Below are 15717 nucleotides of genomic sequence, written 5' to 3' on the forward strand. Positions count from 1 at the left end.
ATTGGCCTTGCCCCAATTCAGATGTTTAATTTCTGGATTATCCATGTTCCTTTCCATAACTACTTTGAAACGTGGAGGTATGGTCATTATCCACAAAGTGCTTACCCAGTGACTCTTCAACACTTGCCTGCCCTCATTCCCTCAGACTGGCTCCAGCACAAAAATCTCTTCTGGGTGCACTTTGAAAATTCCACTGCATCAAGTCTTTCACACTATAGCAATCCCAGTTAATACTGAGGAAGCTGCTACTCTAATTCTATTCCACTTGTAGGTCTGATTTGCTGACATCTACTGTGTCTCTTGCTGGGAGGCCTGTAGTATAATTCCAGCAAAATGATTGTCCCTTTTTAATATCTAAACTGTACCTATGTGGCCTCATTTGAAGAGCCTTCTCCCTCATTACTGGTCTCCTTGATCAATCATACGATACCCCTTCCTCTTTACAGCCCACCCAATTGCACTGAAGCTTTACACCCTGGAATGTTGGAATTGCCAGACCTTCAAGTATGTTTTGGTGATTCTCAATTGCTGATCAACATTCTTAAGTTCATCTGCCTTTTCATTTGGGTTTCTTGCATTAAAATGGATATAATTTGGCCTTCCAATCCTCCCCTGCTCTGCCTGCTGGTTGTGTGATGTTCAAAGGAACCTGGTGTAATTTATACAAATCACTAAAATCTATTGTACAGGTTTTTCAGGCAGTTAAGAAAACGAATGGTACATTGGTTATTGCTGGAAGATTTGAGTACAATAGTAAAATATCTTTACTCTTTACATAGGATCTGGGTGAGGCCACATCTTGGAAATGTGTGCAGTTTTGGTCTCCTTCATCTTGCTGAAGAAGGATGCAACTAAAATTAACCACTCTGGTACTTGAAATGGTTAATCCTTGATTTAGAGTCTGATAGAATGAGAAGCTCATATTAAAATGTACAAAATTTTTAAAGGGCTCAACAGCATAAATACAACGAGGATATTTTCCCTGGCTAAAGAGTGTAGAATCGGTGGCTTAAAATCTCAGAATAATAGGGAAGGTTATTTAGGACTGAATTGAGGAGAAATTTCTTCAAAGGGTGGTGAATCTTTGGGATTCTCTATGCTTGGGGGTTATGATGTCTTTGTCTCTAATTTCATTCAAAAGTGAGGTTGATAGATTTTGATATTGAAGAAATCAAAAGTTATGGCAGGAAAATAGTGCTGAGGTATATCAGCTACGATTTTTGTTGAATGGTGAAGTGGGCTCAAGGGGTCACATGGCCTCGTTATGCTCTCATTTATGACTGAAGCTTGTTTAAAATGAGCACTGCTTTGTACTTAATATTTACAAATTTAAAAATTTGTAATGTGAATGCTGGGATTTTAACTGTACTAGAGTAAGCTTATGGAAGGGCTTGTTAGATAAGCACGTACATTTTTCTTTAAAGTAGTCAATAATTTGTCTCAGTACCTTTTTGCCATTGAATTGTTTACTTGTGACTAGAAGTTAGAACTGGGCTATTGATGCAGTTGAGTCTTTGCACAGCTATTGTTTACATTCCATATTCCCATGGAATCAGCTGATCAGTGTGCTGACACAAGGCAGCATGCACTAGCACTGTCCTGAGCAAAATCACTGTGGTGAATCCTCTGTGGATAAATTTCCAGGAAAATGCATTTTTGATTTCCCTGGATAATAGTTCCCCACATTCTTGTTTATTCTTCCAATGCTTTTCAAATATTCAATTTCGGCAATTATTTTGATTCAAGATTTAAAAGGCTGTTCATAAATGTGAGCGTACTGCAACCCCATTTCCTACATCTTTCAAGCAGTTCAGGCAGCATGTAAAATGTGGTGGTTCTGCAATGTCATTGTGCAGAGTCCAATTCAGGTCAGCAAATCTAGGTCAGCCAGAAGACTGGAAAATATAAAACTAATCAAATATTGACTTATTCAGCAAACATACAGAAGCTCTTCCAATTCAATAGAAACAAGAACATTTGATTAAACATTATTAGATCTAGAAATTGCTACCATTAATGAGTTATTTTTATTTCAATTCAATCTAACCCTCATTCAATTTGAATTTTCCAGAGCATCTGCTAAAATAGATCACGATCCCCTAGGATACACCCTATAAATTTTGTGGCAATATCAACTTTGAGAAATTTTCATGTTTCATCCTTTTCTGGTTTCAAGTATATTATACTTGGCAACCAACAATTCAGAAGTAGTTTTTAACACTTTTGAAAAACCACAACTTTTTTAAATTAAAATGCTGTTTTGGTTAAAAGCAGCCTAGAATGCAAAATACAAATTTCTCATTAGAAAAGCAATTAAACCATTGTAGCAAGAAGAATATAATGAAGGTATTTATAATATTTGGATTTCTTCCAACAGATTTTGCTTGTATTAGTCACAACTTGAATGTCAGGCAAAGCCAATAATATACAATGTATTCTTTATTCAATTTGTACACAAAACAGACAATTTCTCTTTTGAAAATCATTCATACATTTTTGAGATTTAATATAAAACCTCAAATTGCTCTTCAAAACAATGGTAACAAAGCTACACTTCAAAAGACTACATTTGGAATCCTCAGCCACATTCAAAGTATATAAAACTGAGGCATTCCGTGGATAGAGATTTGAGCAAAGGCATTTGGGAGAAGCTGAGGTTGTCAAGGATGAAACCTTAAAAAGCATTAAACAAGTCTACAGAAATTTATTAATAATTAAAACCTATTTTGAACAAGAGGAAAATAATAACATTTTTTTGGAACCTATACTGAACAGAATGATGAGCTTGCATATTTACTGAAAAACGTTGTTATCACACACTCCATTCTGTCCACGGAGTCCATACTAGTTCCCAGCAAATCATTTCTGTTCCCCTTCATCTTGTTCACTTATAACCCTACAACTTCTGTTGTGCCCATTACCCCATCTTCCCCTTATGACTTTTTTTCCCTCTCTCTAACCACTTCACTACATTAGGGGATATTTACAGTGGCCATTTAATCTATCGGCATGTCTTTGGGATGTGGGAGGGTAATCCCAAGCAGTTACAGAGAGAACATGCAAACTGCTCACCCAAGGTTAGGATTGAACCTAGGTCCACAGAACTATACACAGTTTTAAATGTGGACAGATGAAATTTGTTAGGGGCAGCACAGTGGTCATACAGCTATCTCGCACCTCAAGCAACTTGGATTCAATCATGACCTTGGATGCTGTTTGTGTATGGCCTGGGTTTCTGCTGGTTCTCATGTTTTCTCCCACTCTCCAAAGATGTGGTTACGTGGCTACTGTAAGTTACCTCTGTTGGAGGTGGCTGATGAGAGAGAGTTGAGAGTGGAGTTGTTATTTGGCATGTGGGGCAGAATAGGTTATAGGGATAATTAGTGGGATTGATGGGAATACTCAAAGCCAGGAATGGCATAAGGAATTATTGGGAGGGAGGAAACAATGCCAAGTTGTCAGATAAGAAGCTGCTGCAGAGATAAAATTAGATAGACAGACTAAGTATATAAAATCAGTTCAGTCATTTGCAAAGTGAAGCAAGTGAAGAATTTATTTTAAAAACAAATGTAACACATTAGTCTAGAGAGTTCAGGTTCTAAAATTCACTGGCAGCCACCAGAATTGAGCAATATTAAGCACTACAGTCATCTGTAATTAATGTCTTGTGTATTTCATCACCAGAAATAATAAATGGCCTTCACATAATGTGTTCCATTATCTTAACTGCTTTCTATCTGAACTACACAAAACTGAAATTTGTGTAATATTTTCCAGAATCTGCAATAAAAATGTGATTACTAAACATCACAGGATAGAAAAATTAAAATTACTAGTCAGTGGCAGAAATTAGAGGATGCGCATCTTTTAAATTTGGCTCAAATTCAATTATGGTCTTTATTTTTCTACATTTGCCTTTTTATAAAAGGTTTCCATGTTAATGCAATGAAGTTAGATCTGGCAGTGCACACTTGGACATCCATGAGACACTGCAGAGCTTCAGTGGAAGCAGAACTGTACAATATTACAATCTGTGACATTGCCCTGGCTTGAAAGTAGAGAGCATCAACCCTGGTTCAGTGGGGTGCAGAAGGACATACCGGGAGCAGCACTAAAGTGGGCCTGTCAGCCTAGTGAAGCTGCAATACAGGATTGCTTGTATTGCTAAAGAGCTAAAACAGCATCTGAAAGACAGATCTAACCAATAGATCAAATCTAAGCTCTGCATTCCTACCATATTTAGTCCTGAATATGGTGGACAATTAAACAACTAATGAGACGAGGATGCAAGATTATTTCCAACCTCAATGATGACATGGCCAGGTGTGCCAGGACTTTTTTTTTAAGTATCTGTACATTACTGGCAAGACCACAATTTAGTGCCCATTCCTAATTGCCCTCGAGTGGTGGAGAGCCACCTTGAACCACTGCTGTCCTTCCCACAGGACCTTTATGGAAGGGTTTCAGGATTTGCATCCAGCAACAGTGAAGGACCAATGATTGTATTTCCAAGTTAGGATGATGTGTGACTTGGAGGTGAAGTGCTGAAGAAAAGGCTGACACGTTCTCAATCACATTCAGCTGAAGTGCTAAACGAACATCTGTCTCTGCTTCCTCCCACCATCTCAGAAGCAAGACTCTAGCCAGTTCAATTTATTCCATGTTATTCAAGAGCACAGGATACAGCTATGGAACCGGACAACATCCCAGCTTTAGTATTGAAGATCTGCATTCCAGAACAAGATGCTTCTCAGATCTGGTTATAAATGGATTGGCATCAATATGACTGTGTGGAAAACTGTCCATGTGCTGGTCACAAAATGCAAGACCAATTCTGTCCAGCTAACTACTGCCCAATAAGCCTAATCTTGCTCATCAGCAAAGTGATGGACAGTCATAAACAGCATTATCAAGTGGCACTTATTCAATGTATATTGCACAAAGTAAGATTGTTGTGGTTGTAAAAAGTCAATTATCCCAGCCCCAGGACATCATGGAAGAGATAGGGTAGTAACCTAGGCCCAAGCTTTAGCTATTTCAATGACCTTCCTTCCATCCTTTGGAAGTGCAGATATTTGTACAATGTTCAATTTCATTTGCAACTCTTCAGCAAATAAAGCAGCCCTTGTCCATATGCAGAAAAACTTAAGACAACATGCAGGCATGGACTGATAAGCGGCAAATATTTGTGCAACGTACCAGGCAATAGCTATTCCTGTTGAGTGTAAAAGCCTACCATTGACATTCAATGGTGTTATCAATGTCCTGAGGGTTACCACTGACCAGAAATTCAACTGCACCAGCCACTTAAATACTGTGGCTACAATAGCAAGTTAAGGACAGCATATCCTATGGCAAATGACTTGTCTCCTAACATCATAAGGGCTTTCCATCATCTGCAAGGAACAAGCCGGGAGTGGGATGGAATACTTTCCACTTGTTGTATTCAGCCAGGCAACTCTTTGAGGGGGAAAAAAAAAGCTCAATACGACTCAGCACACTGCTGCTCACTTAATTAGTACACCATCACTACTCTAAATTTTCATTCCCTTTCACCATCAGTGTGCAATGGCCGTGGTATGTGCCACCGACACAATGCACAGAAGTTAGTCCTCCAACAGCATGTCCCGAGCCTGTGACCTCCCACCAAGGATAAGGGCAGCAGGTACATGAGAACGCTACATTTGCAGGTCCCCTCCAAATCCCACATCAATCTGACTTGGGAGCATATCGCCAGTCTTTCATTGTTGCTGGCTCAAAGTCCTGGAACACTAACCACTGCAGTCATAATGAATGTTCTCCCAATGTAATGACAGTGGCTCACCACTTGCTTGGCAAGTGCAATAAATGCCAACCTTGCTAGCAATGCCTAAAATCTGAAAGTGAATTAAGTTTGTTTTTGAGGGCTCATTGCAGATTCAGCTTTTTACCAGTTTTAAAGATTAAATTATGCAAACTGGTTTGATAAAACTGGATTCTATTCCGTTGAGTTTGTATGGTGGAAGAATGAGGGATTTGTAAATTAAAAAACCTCAGAGGTTGGGGCAGTGGTGAAGGGGAAAGGAAAATGGGTGTGTAATAAAATTAGGAGCCATTTTAGGAGGAAAGAAGTCTAGAAGAAATCTGGGAGAGTCTTCAAATGACTGTGGATGTGGGTTAATTGCAAGTTAAGATGAATAAATACCTCTTTCATTAAATGTTTCAAGGGCTAAGGTGTGTAAATGGGTAGAGGTACAGATCACTCATTATCTACCTGAACCGTGAGGCAGGCTCGATGACCAAATTGCCTGCTTCTGATCCTATTCTACTCCCCACCTTCAACAACACTGGTCACAGAAATCATTTACATTATCATGTTTATTGCCTTTGGATGTTCTTTTGATAAGTGTGGGACTATGAACTTCAGATTTTATGGTTGTATCAAACATACATCAATTTGCAACAGAAGTGGGTAAGGTAATGAGAACTCGTGTAAATACTGCTTGTTCCAAGTTCTCCATTCAAAGTTAGCCAACAGAGATAACTGATTAAACAGATTCATACAATGAAGTCAGTAGCAGGCTTGCGAATGCTAGGTTTTAATAGGTTTCCGCTATCAAGCACACTTTCTAACACTTAACCATTTAAATCACCACATTAATTCTGAAAAAGTCCAGAGAATGAAATCTACAAATTTTCATAGAACAGCACCAGCAAGAAAAGTGGAGGAGAGGTTTTGATTTGTATTTCTTTGGACAGGACAACGGTTGGTTTTCTTTTTTTTTAAAAAAAAAATCCCATTCATTTGGGCTACAAGCTCATAATGCAAAAGAGAATGAGGTTTCACCAAATGATGTCCTGCCCTGTTATGATGCATCACAGCAGATAACTGGCAGGTCTTCAGTATCCTAATGTTTTTTTTTGCACATTTAGTGATTCACATTAAAACCGACAAAGTGTGTTCCTCTGCAGCTGTGACTGCTGTTGTGACTGCTGCTGCAGCCGTAATTGCTGAGAAAATGGATCCTCCATGGATTTGATAGCAATGGTAGTTTTTGGTCCTGTTTTCCAAATGATACCATTTGAGTCAACGACAGAAGCTTCAACAGTAACAATGTGATTCCCAAGTGCAGCAAAACATAACAGGAATTGCGTGCTGAAGTAGTCATTGTGGGGTTCGACCCGCTGCTCCATTTCATTGGTCATATTGTCAAGCAATACCTAGGAAATGAATATGTATACATCATTTAAAAAAAAAATTTAAAGGCATACCTCAGGCAATTTTACAAGCCTACTTTGGATCAACTTACAATCTACTGCTGTCAAACAGGCAGTTTTATTCATCCAATTTTGAGATAAAACTATTACTAATTGGTGTGAACAATATATATCCTATGTAGTAACAACCATTACTTAAACTTTTATGGATCAAAGTTTAAACGTCAGGCTATGAACCAATAACATGTGGAAGTAGGCTAGGGATCAAACTATTCCCCAACCTGCTCAGTAGGTTAATTGTTAATGTATGATGAAAACTGACTTGTTCTACTTCCAAACATTTCCTCTCTCTCCCATATAATCTACATGTACAAACAGTCAGCAATCATCACATCCCTTTGTTTTTTAAAACAAACAAATAGATTAATGTTTGGAACTGGTTATGAAATGAAGTGTAGGTACTCAATTATTGATATCACATTGGAGCTCATTTAGAATAAGTGCAGTTTTTGAAACTTGTGCAGCAACTACCTTATAATCTTGTACACTCTTGTTCTGCAGTAAGGAGGAAACATTCAGACAAACTGCCTGAATCTTCCTGAAGAACCCAGGCTTTGAGCCGTGTTGGATAACTCCTTCCACCTTCAGAGCCAGTTGCTGATTATTCTGCACAGTGATTGGTTCTGTTGGAGTGCGAGGTGAAGGTGACAGTGCCAACTAGAGTGACAATAGAAAACATTAATCACAACTATAGCTATCATTTGGACAGTTTGAATAAGATGAGCTTGATGTGGGAAATGTTGTCAATATTATTTTATGGTTTTTTTTATAACCACCCATAATTAACTGCTTTTTGTATTCAATATATACATGCACGTATATACAAAACAGAATTGAGAAGGTAGGAAATTGCAATAAAACCTGAAATGGAAAGATTGAGTTCATAAATGCATCCTACAGGGCTCATTCTAGGACTGCTTTTCTTTGTGTACATCAATGACTTGACTGCAAGGCCAAAACAAGTAGTGTCCAGATTCTCAAAATTACTGAAGTAGAAAATTGAGAATAGACGAAGGAAGTTTTAAGAGACCATTGGTCTTTTTTTGTTGTTGTTCTAAATTACCATTGAAATTCAGTATCAATAAATTTCAACATTTCTGATTTAAAACAAAATTACATTTTGAACACAGTAAGCTGGCTAATTTGGACAGAGAAAGTGCAAGTAATAGATTGCAAGCTGAGAAAATACAAGTTGGTCATAGCACGAAAATGTTATATTAATTGAAAAGGTTTTAAAAGCTTGTTGATGCATGAATTGTGCTATTGAAGGGGAAGAATTGGGGAGAAACTGGCATACCTTGATGCTGGTTGACTGAAGCTTTTGGAAGAAATACCTTTGAAATGATAAGGGGACCTTCAGCAAGGAAATCACAGCCCCACAGAGGCACATGGTGTGCTGAAATAAAATTGCAAGATGAAATCAGTAAGTATGAATCCTGAAATAATAATTCAGTATATGACTGTGGTACATTTATGTTAAAATCTGTGCGTTATTTGGTTCTTTTTTTCCCCTCCTCTGCTTAATCATTCAGTTGCTGACGCGGTTATAATTAATTCAGCAATTATGGTTGACCTCAAATACAGCAAGTAGTATATTTATACATGTGCTTTACTCAAAAAAAAAATTTAATCTCTGGCTGATGTCCACTAAAAATATTCAAATGGGAGTAAACAAAAAGGCATCTATTTGCATATCTTCTGATCAGCCTTCTGCTGTTCCAGCACAGTTCTCTGCTACTCAATTAGAGCCCAGTGGTCTGGTGGTATTTTCAGCCCTGTGCAAGCAGACCATCTCTGCTACCAGGCATCCAGGCAGTATCACAAAAGCCAGCACATGTCCTTCCCTCGAATGGACGAGAGGGGTTACAAGCATGCTTTCTGATCACCAGACGCAAGCTATTTCACTTTAGTCCCGGGTGTGTCATATTTAACCACGTTATGGAACAGCTCACTTCCCTCTGAGCACTGATGCAGCACATGTGACATTATGGACTAACTTGGTTACAGGCTGGAGTTTAATAGTGACAATAGTTCCCCTCCGAGCAGGAAGGAGGACATGGACTGCATTACAAGCAAACAATATTACTATTTTATTCCCTGAACCTGTGCTAATCAACTCAGTTGCAGCTTCGTGCCCTAATCTTGTAAGTGGACTTGGTCCTGGGCATCCCTTGTAATGAACTGCATTGGTGCTCTGAGCTGATCTGTAACATGATGCATCAGGATAGTCCTGGCTAAGTCAAATGTGACTAGAGTTTATCATGATGCCACTTTGTCTTGGGACAGGAAGAGGCTAAAATGAGTACATGTAGGCCTGTGTGTGTGTGTGCACGCACGCATAGTGCATGACCAGTGACCACTAGTGAGGTGCCAGGCTACTGGTGGATAGTTAATGTTCACTTGTTCAAAAAGGGTAGTAAGGATGAGCCTGGAAACTGCAGGCTGGTGAACCTTGCATACCAATGGTAGGGTAACTGTTGGAGAAGATTGTTGGAAAGGCAGGGACTGATTAGGAGAAGTCAGCACTGTTTTGTGCAGGGGGATCATGTCTCAAATCTGAGTTTTTTGAGGAGGTAACCAAGGAGATTGATGAAGGCAGGATGGAAGGTGTTATCTATATGAGCGAGAGTAAGGCTTTTGACAAGGTACTGCATGGCAGGTTGGTCCAGAGAGTTAAGGAACAAGGGATTTAAGGCATGTTGGTGAACTGGATCCACAATTGGCTGGGTAATAGGAGACTGGGTAGTGGTGGATGGGTGTTTTTTCTGACTAGAAATCTAACAAGTGATGTACTGCATGGATCAGCACCAGGACCTTTGTTTGAAATGTATATAAATGACTTGGCTAACAATATAGGGGGTTTGATTCATAAGTTTGCAGATGACACAAAAATTGGTGGAACCATAAATAATGAAGGAGGTTATTTAAAAATACAGCGGGATGTAGATCAGCTGGAAAGTATGCAGACAATTTAATCCAGACAAGTGTGAGGTAATGCACTTTGGTAGGTCAAATTCTGTGAGTAAATAGCTGGGAGCATTAATGTACAGAGACACCTTGGAGTGCAAGTCCATTGCTCCCTGAAAGTTGCTACACCGGTGGAGAGGATAGTGAAAAGGCATTTGGTATGCTTGCCTTCACAGGCTGAGGGATCGCGTATAATGGTTGGGATGTCATGCTGCAATTGTACAAAATATTAGCTAGACTGCATTTGGAGTACTGTGTCCAGCTCTGGTTGCCACACTACAGAAAGGATGTGGTAGAAATTGAGAGTGCAGAAGAGGTTCACCAGGATGTTGCCTAAATGGAGGGCTGTAGTTATAGGGAGAAATTGCATAGGCTTGGTTTATTCTCACTGGAATGTAGGAGGCCAAGGGGTGGCTTTGTAGAGGTTTACAAAATTGAGTAGCACAGGTAGGATAGATGGTCAGGGCAGTCTAGAACAAGAGGGCACAGGTTCAAGGTGAGAGGAGAAATTTAACAGGGTAAGTTTTTCTTGGAGGGTGTGAATATTTGAAACAAAGTGCCAGAGGTAGCAGCTGCAGATATTACAACATTTAATAGGCATTTGGACAGGTCCTTGGATAGGAAAGTAGATGGAAATGCAACAGATGGGATTAGTATAGACAGGCATCACTGTTGGCATGGATGAAGTGGGCTGTTAGGGTCCATTTCCGTGCTGTATGTTTCTATGATTCTAATACTAGCAGCCAATGTTTTGCCTATCTCCAAATTCCAAGTAAAGTTTCTGGGGAAAAAAACAGGCAGGTGGCAGTCAGCAAACCAGAAGACAAGCTCACATCAAGGTTATTCAGAGGTTGGGTCAGACACTATGGAAATCCATAGCAGAGTTCAGGCATAACAGTTTCTCCACTAATCTAATAATGTATCACAGTCAATGCTCAAACCTGTTAATAAAAGCAACTTGGATGAGGTAAAACGCCAACATAACCAATACCCAGAATACATCACCAGGTTTTGCAAAAGAAACAATCTCAATGTCACAATTGGGGAATAATTGACACTTGCTACAAATACATTTACCTTCTGCAATCTCTACTTACTAGGTAGGAAACGGGAGGATACTTTCTGCTAAGAGACTCTACGTCCTCCAGCACCTGAGTAAATATAGACAGCATGCTTCTTTCATACTCGCTTTCAGCATGGACATTCCCACTGCATCCGTACTCTTGGAAACTGCAGGAGATTCAATTAAAATAAAACCAAATCATTAAGGGGTAACATTTAAATTTTAGACACAGCAGTTAATACACACTGTAGCCCATTATTCTAGATTTTTATTTGCAATTGACAGAATTGGTTGGAATACTAACCAACTAACAAATTAGTAGGCAACTCAGCCCTTCAAGCCTGCTCCACCATTTAATAACATTATGGCTGATCTGATTATAACCAACTCTGCATTTTTGTCTGCCCATTGGTAACCTTACAACCCCTTGCTTAGAGTATCTACCTACCTCTGCCTTGAGCTTTGCTTTTACTGCCCTTGGAGGGGGAGAGCTCCAAAGACTCTTAACTGAAAGTAAAAATTGCCTTTTCTGTCTAAAGTGAGAAATCTCTTTAAACAGTAATCGCTAGTTCTAGATTCTCCCACAAGATGAAACATCCTCTCTGCATTCTCTTGTTAATACCGCTCAGGATCTTGTACATTTCAACAAAGTCTCCTCCCTCTCTTCTAACTTCCAGCAGGTATAAATCTAACCTTTCTTCCTGAGACAAACCACCTGTTTCAAGAAAAGCTAGTAAACTTTCTCTGATCTACCTGCAAATTAACATGGAAACACAAGAGATTCTGCAGATGCTGGAATCTGGAGCAACCTCTCAAAAAGCTGGAGGAACTCAGCAGGTCAAGGCAGCATCTGTAGAGGGAAATAAACAGTCGATGTTTTGGGTCGAGACCCTTCATCAGGACTGGAAAGGAAGAATTCTGCCCTCTTCTTTGCGAGCCCTGATGAAGGGTCTTGACCCGAAATGTCAACTGTTTATTTCCCTCTATAGATGCTACCTGATCTGTTGAGTTCCTCCAGCATTTTGTGTGTGTTTTCTGCAAATGAACATCCTTTTTTAAAATGCTCCAGTTAAAAACTCTACTCAGTAAATGGGACTTGCATAGATGTGCCTCATGGTCGGGATGAACAAGGCAGGCCAAAAGGACCTATTTCTATGATTCTACTACAAATGTGAAATCAACAATACCCCATACAAATGAAGCATAACCTTACTATTTTTAGTATATAGTTCTCCTAATTACAAGCAACAACATTCTATTGGCTTTCCTAATCGTTGCATCTACATACCACTGTTTGGATGTCATGTATCTCGCCAGTCTGATTTCTCTGCATCTCGCAACTCTTTCACTATTTAAATACTTTTTTAAACCTTCCTACCAAAATGGGCAATTGCACATTTTGTCCACATACTGTTTGCCAGATCTTTGCATATTCACTTTATCTACATTCCTTTGTAGCCTGTCCTCTTCACAACTCTTTCTAATTTTGTCACCACAAACTTAGCAACTATACTTCAGTGCCTTTAAGTCATTTATATAAATTGTAAAGTTGAGGCCCCAACACTGATCCCTGTGGCACACCACTTGTTACATCTTGCTAACCAGAGAAGTATCTAGTTACACGTACTTCCTGTTAGCTGGCCAATTTTCTGTCCACAGCACTGTTATCACCCGCATCATGAGCTCTTATTTTCCACAATCTTTTAATGTGGCACTTTATCAAATGCCTTTTGCAAATCTGAGCATAGTAACTACATCAGTTCCCCTTCATCCACAGCACATGCCTCTTCTTTAAAGAACTCCAATAAATTCACAAAACCACGTTGACTTTGCTTGACTACCTTGAACTTAGTTCCCTGAAGTAACATCTTTAATAAAATCTTCTAATATTTTCTCTATGACATAACTTAAGCTAACTGGTCTGTAGTTTTTTTTTGGACAAGTTACATTTGCTATTTTCCAATTTGATGGAATCTTCCTTAAATCTAGAAAAATGTTAGAAAACTAAAACCAATGCATCAGCTATCAAACTTGCTACTTTTAAGACACCAAGGTGAAGTCCAATAGGAACTAGAGATTTGTCAGCCCACACCTCCAATAATTTGCTCAGCTTTACTTCCCTGGTGACAGTATTCTTCTTGATCTTTCTCAGTCTCTTCCAATTCCCAATTTGCAGCTGTTTCTGGGATGTCATTGATCCTTCATAGCACGTGCTCAAGCAAAATAACTAGAATTCATCTCCTATTATCAATTCCCCAGTTTCACTTTCTATAGGATCAACGTTCACTTTGTTAATGTTTAACTGTCTCAAGAAACTCATTGTTTCTGGCTAGCTTTGCTCACAATGGGAGTGTAATTCCAGGTATGAAGCAGGATTGCACCTAATGGTAAGCCTGCTTCCTATCTGGAATTGAACTTAACATTGCTTTATAGAGTATTCTCTCCATATGACTGGCTTTGTGAACAAAATAAAAAGATTTGTACAATGTCTGGAATAAATGTATCTAGCACATTGTTTGTCATTTGTATAAATGATTTGGATGAGAATGAACAAGGCATGGTTAGTAAGTTTGTAGACAACACTAGTATAGGTGGTGTTATAGACAGTGAAGGTTATCAAAACTCTCAAGGGGAGCTTGATCAGCAAGGTAAGTGGGCTGAGGAATGGCAAATGACATTCAATCCAAGTGAGAGGTGCTGCAATTTGGGAATTCAAACCAGGGTAGGACTTTCACAGTGAACGGTATGGCCCTGGGGAGTGTTGTAGAACTGGGGAACCTTGGAATAAAAATACAATGTTCCCTGAAAGTGGTATTTAGCACCCTGGCCTTCATCAGTTAGGGCAGTGAGTATAGGAGTTGGGATGTTTTGTTGCAGTTGTACAAGAGGTTGGAGAGGCCGCATCTGGAGTACTGCGTACAATTTTAGTTACCCTGTTAAAGCAAGGACATCACTGCGCTGGAAAGTGTGTAAAGAAAATTTACAAGAATGTTGCCAGGATTTGAGGGCCTAAGTTGTAGGATGGGATTGGGCAGGCTAGGTCTTTATTCCTTGGAGTGTAGGTGACTGAAGGGTGATATTTAGAAGTGTAGTTTTTTTTTAAATCATGAGGGGCATAGGGTGAATGCAGAGTTATTCTTCACCCCCACCCCAGGGATAGGGAAAGTAAAAATTAGATGGCATAGGTTTAAGGTGGGAGGGGAAGGATTTAAAAGGGATCTGAGGGGCAGTTTCATGCAGATGGTAATGTGTATATGAAACAAGCTGCCAGAGGAAGTGGTTGAGGCAGGTACAATAACAACATTTAAGACACTTGGACAGGTACATGGATAGGAAATGTTTAATGGGATATGTGCTAAACGCGTGCAAATGGCACAAGCCAAGATGGGCATCTTGGTTGGCATGGATGAGTTGAGCTGAAGGGCCTGCTTCTCTGCTGTATTATTCTTACTCCATGACCCTATTGGGTATACACCAAAGCTGCGAAGGAAGTAACTAATCTTATTTCAAGGCATCCTCAAGGTTAACAAAATTGGAATTCACTTGGTGTTCACAAGGTGTTTTCCAGCATTTTACCACAATTCTAGAAATTGCACAGATACGGTAAGTACACCTCTCTATTGTGGGGCTCAAGTGGTCAAGCTGCTTGTGCAAGTGTAACTAACCTTAAACTATACAATTTCTTTTCTGGAAAAGAAATTTGTAGTTAATGCAGATGAGGGTGGTGTTTAAGGCTGTTCAGTTTGCAGAATTCGCAAACTGGATATTTCCCCCCCCATTGTCCTAACATAAACATTAGTTCCCAACATGATGAAAGTGAAGTTGCTGCAATTTTGTCATTCAGCTTTGGAAACCAAAATTCGTATTACTAAGGGAGATGGGGTGAGTCATTTCCCCACCCTCCCCACCCCCACCTCCTAGTGCTAGTGTCTTGTGTTTAATCCTGATCTCTAGTTGTAGTCATATAGCACAGAAACAGGCCCTTTGGCCCAACTTGTCCATGCTAACCAAGGTGCCCACATCCCTCAACCTTTCCCATCCATGTACCTGCCATGTCTTTTACATGTTGTTAATGTACCTGATGTTGTCTGTGAGTTTGCATCTTCTCAGTGACAGTGTGGGTTTCCTCCAGGTGCTCTGGTCCTCCCAAAGATGTGTGGGCTGGTAGGTTAATTGGCCACTGCCAGTGTGTGAGTGAGTGGTAGAATCTGTGGGGAATTGATGGGAATATCAAGAGAATAAAATGGGATTAGTGTGAATGGGTGCTTTTGGTTGCCCAGAGCCAGCAGGCCATTGGGCCTGTTTCTGCTGCTGTATGACTCTGACAAGGAACTCTGTTGGGTGGGTGGTAAAGGGAGATGCCCCAAAATGTATCTAATATCAACACTGGGGTGAATTTCCCCACAGAACTTCATGACCTCCTCTTGATC

At 39.7% G+C, this 15717-nt stretch overlaps 1 protein-coding gene across 1 annotated transcript in view; it reads right to left on the reverse strand.

Annotated features, from left to right (window-relative positions):
• Positions 1-2476: 2476 nt before the first annotated feature.
• The window catches only part of ints7 (integrator complex subunit 7), a 48618-nt gene continuing 35377 nt past the window's right edge, over positions 2477-15717 (reverse strand). The window contains exons 17-20 of the mRNA XM_052010888.1: positions 11322-11454; positions 8555-8653; positions 7729-7914; positions 2477-7200 (exon numbers count right to left, since the gene is read on the reverse strand). Of these exons, the coding sequence (XP_051866848.1) occupies positions 6922-7200; positions 7729-7914; positions 8555-8653; positions 11322-11454 (697 nt within the window). The 3' untranslated portion in view covers positions 2477-6921. The remainder of the gene's footprint in view (positions 7201-7728; positions 7915-8554; positions 8654-11321; positions 11455-15717) is intronic.

The sequence above is a fragment of the Pristis pectinata genome, chromosome 3 (genome assembly GCF_009764475.1).
Source record: "Pristis pectinata isolate sPriPec2 chromosome 3, sPriPec2.1.pri, whole genome shotgun sequence".
Lineage (NCBI taxonomy): Eukaryota > Metazoa > Chordata > Chondrichthyes > Rhinopristiformes > Pristidae > Pristis > Pristis pectinata.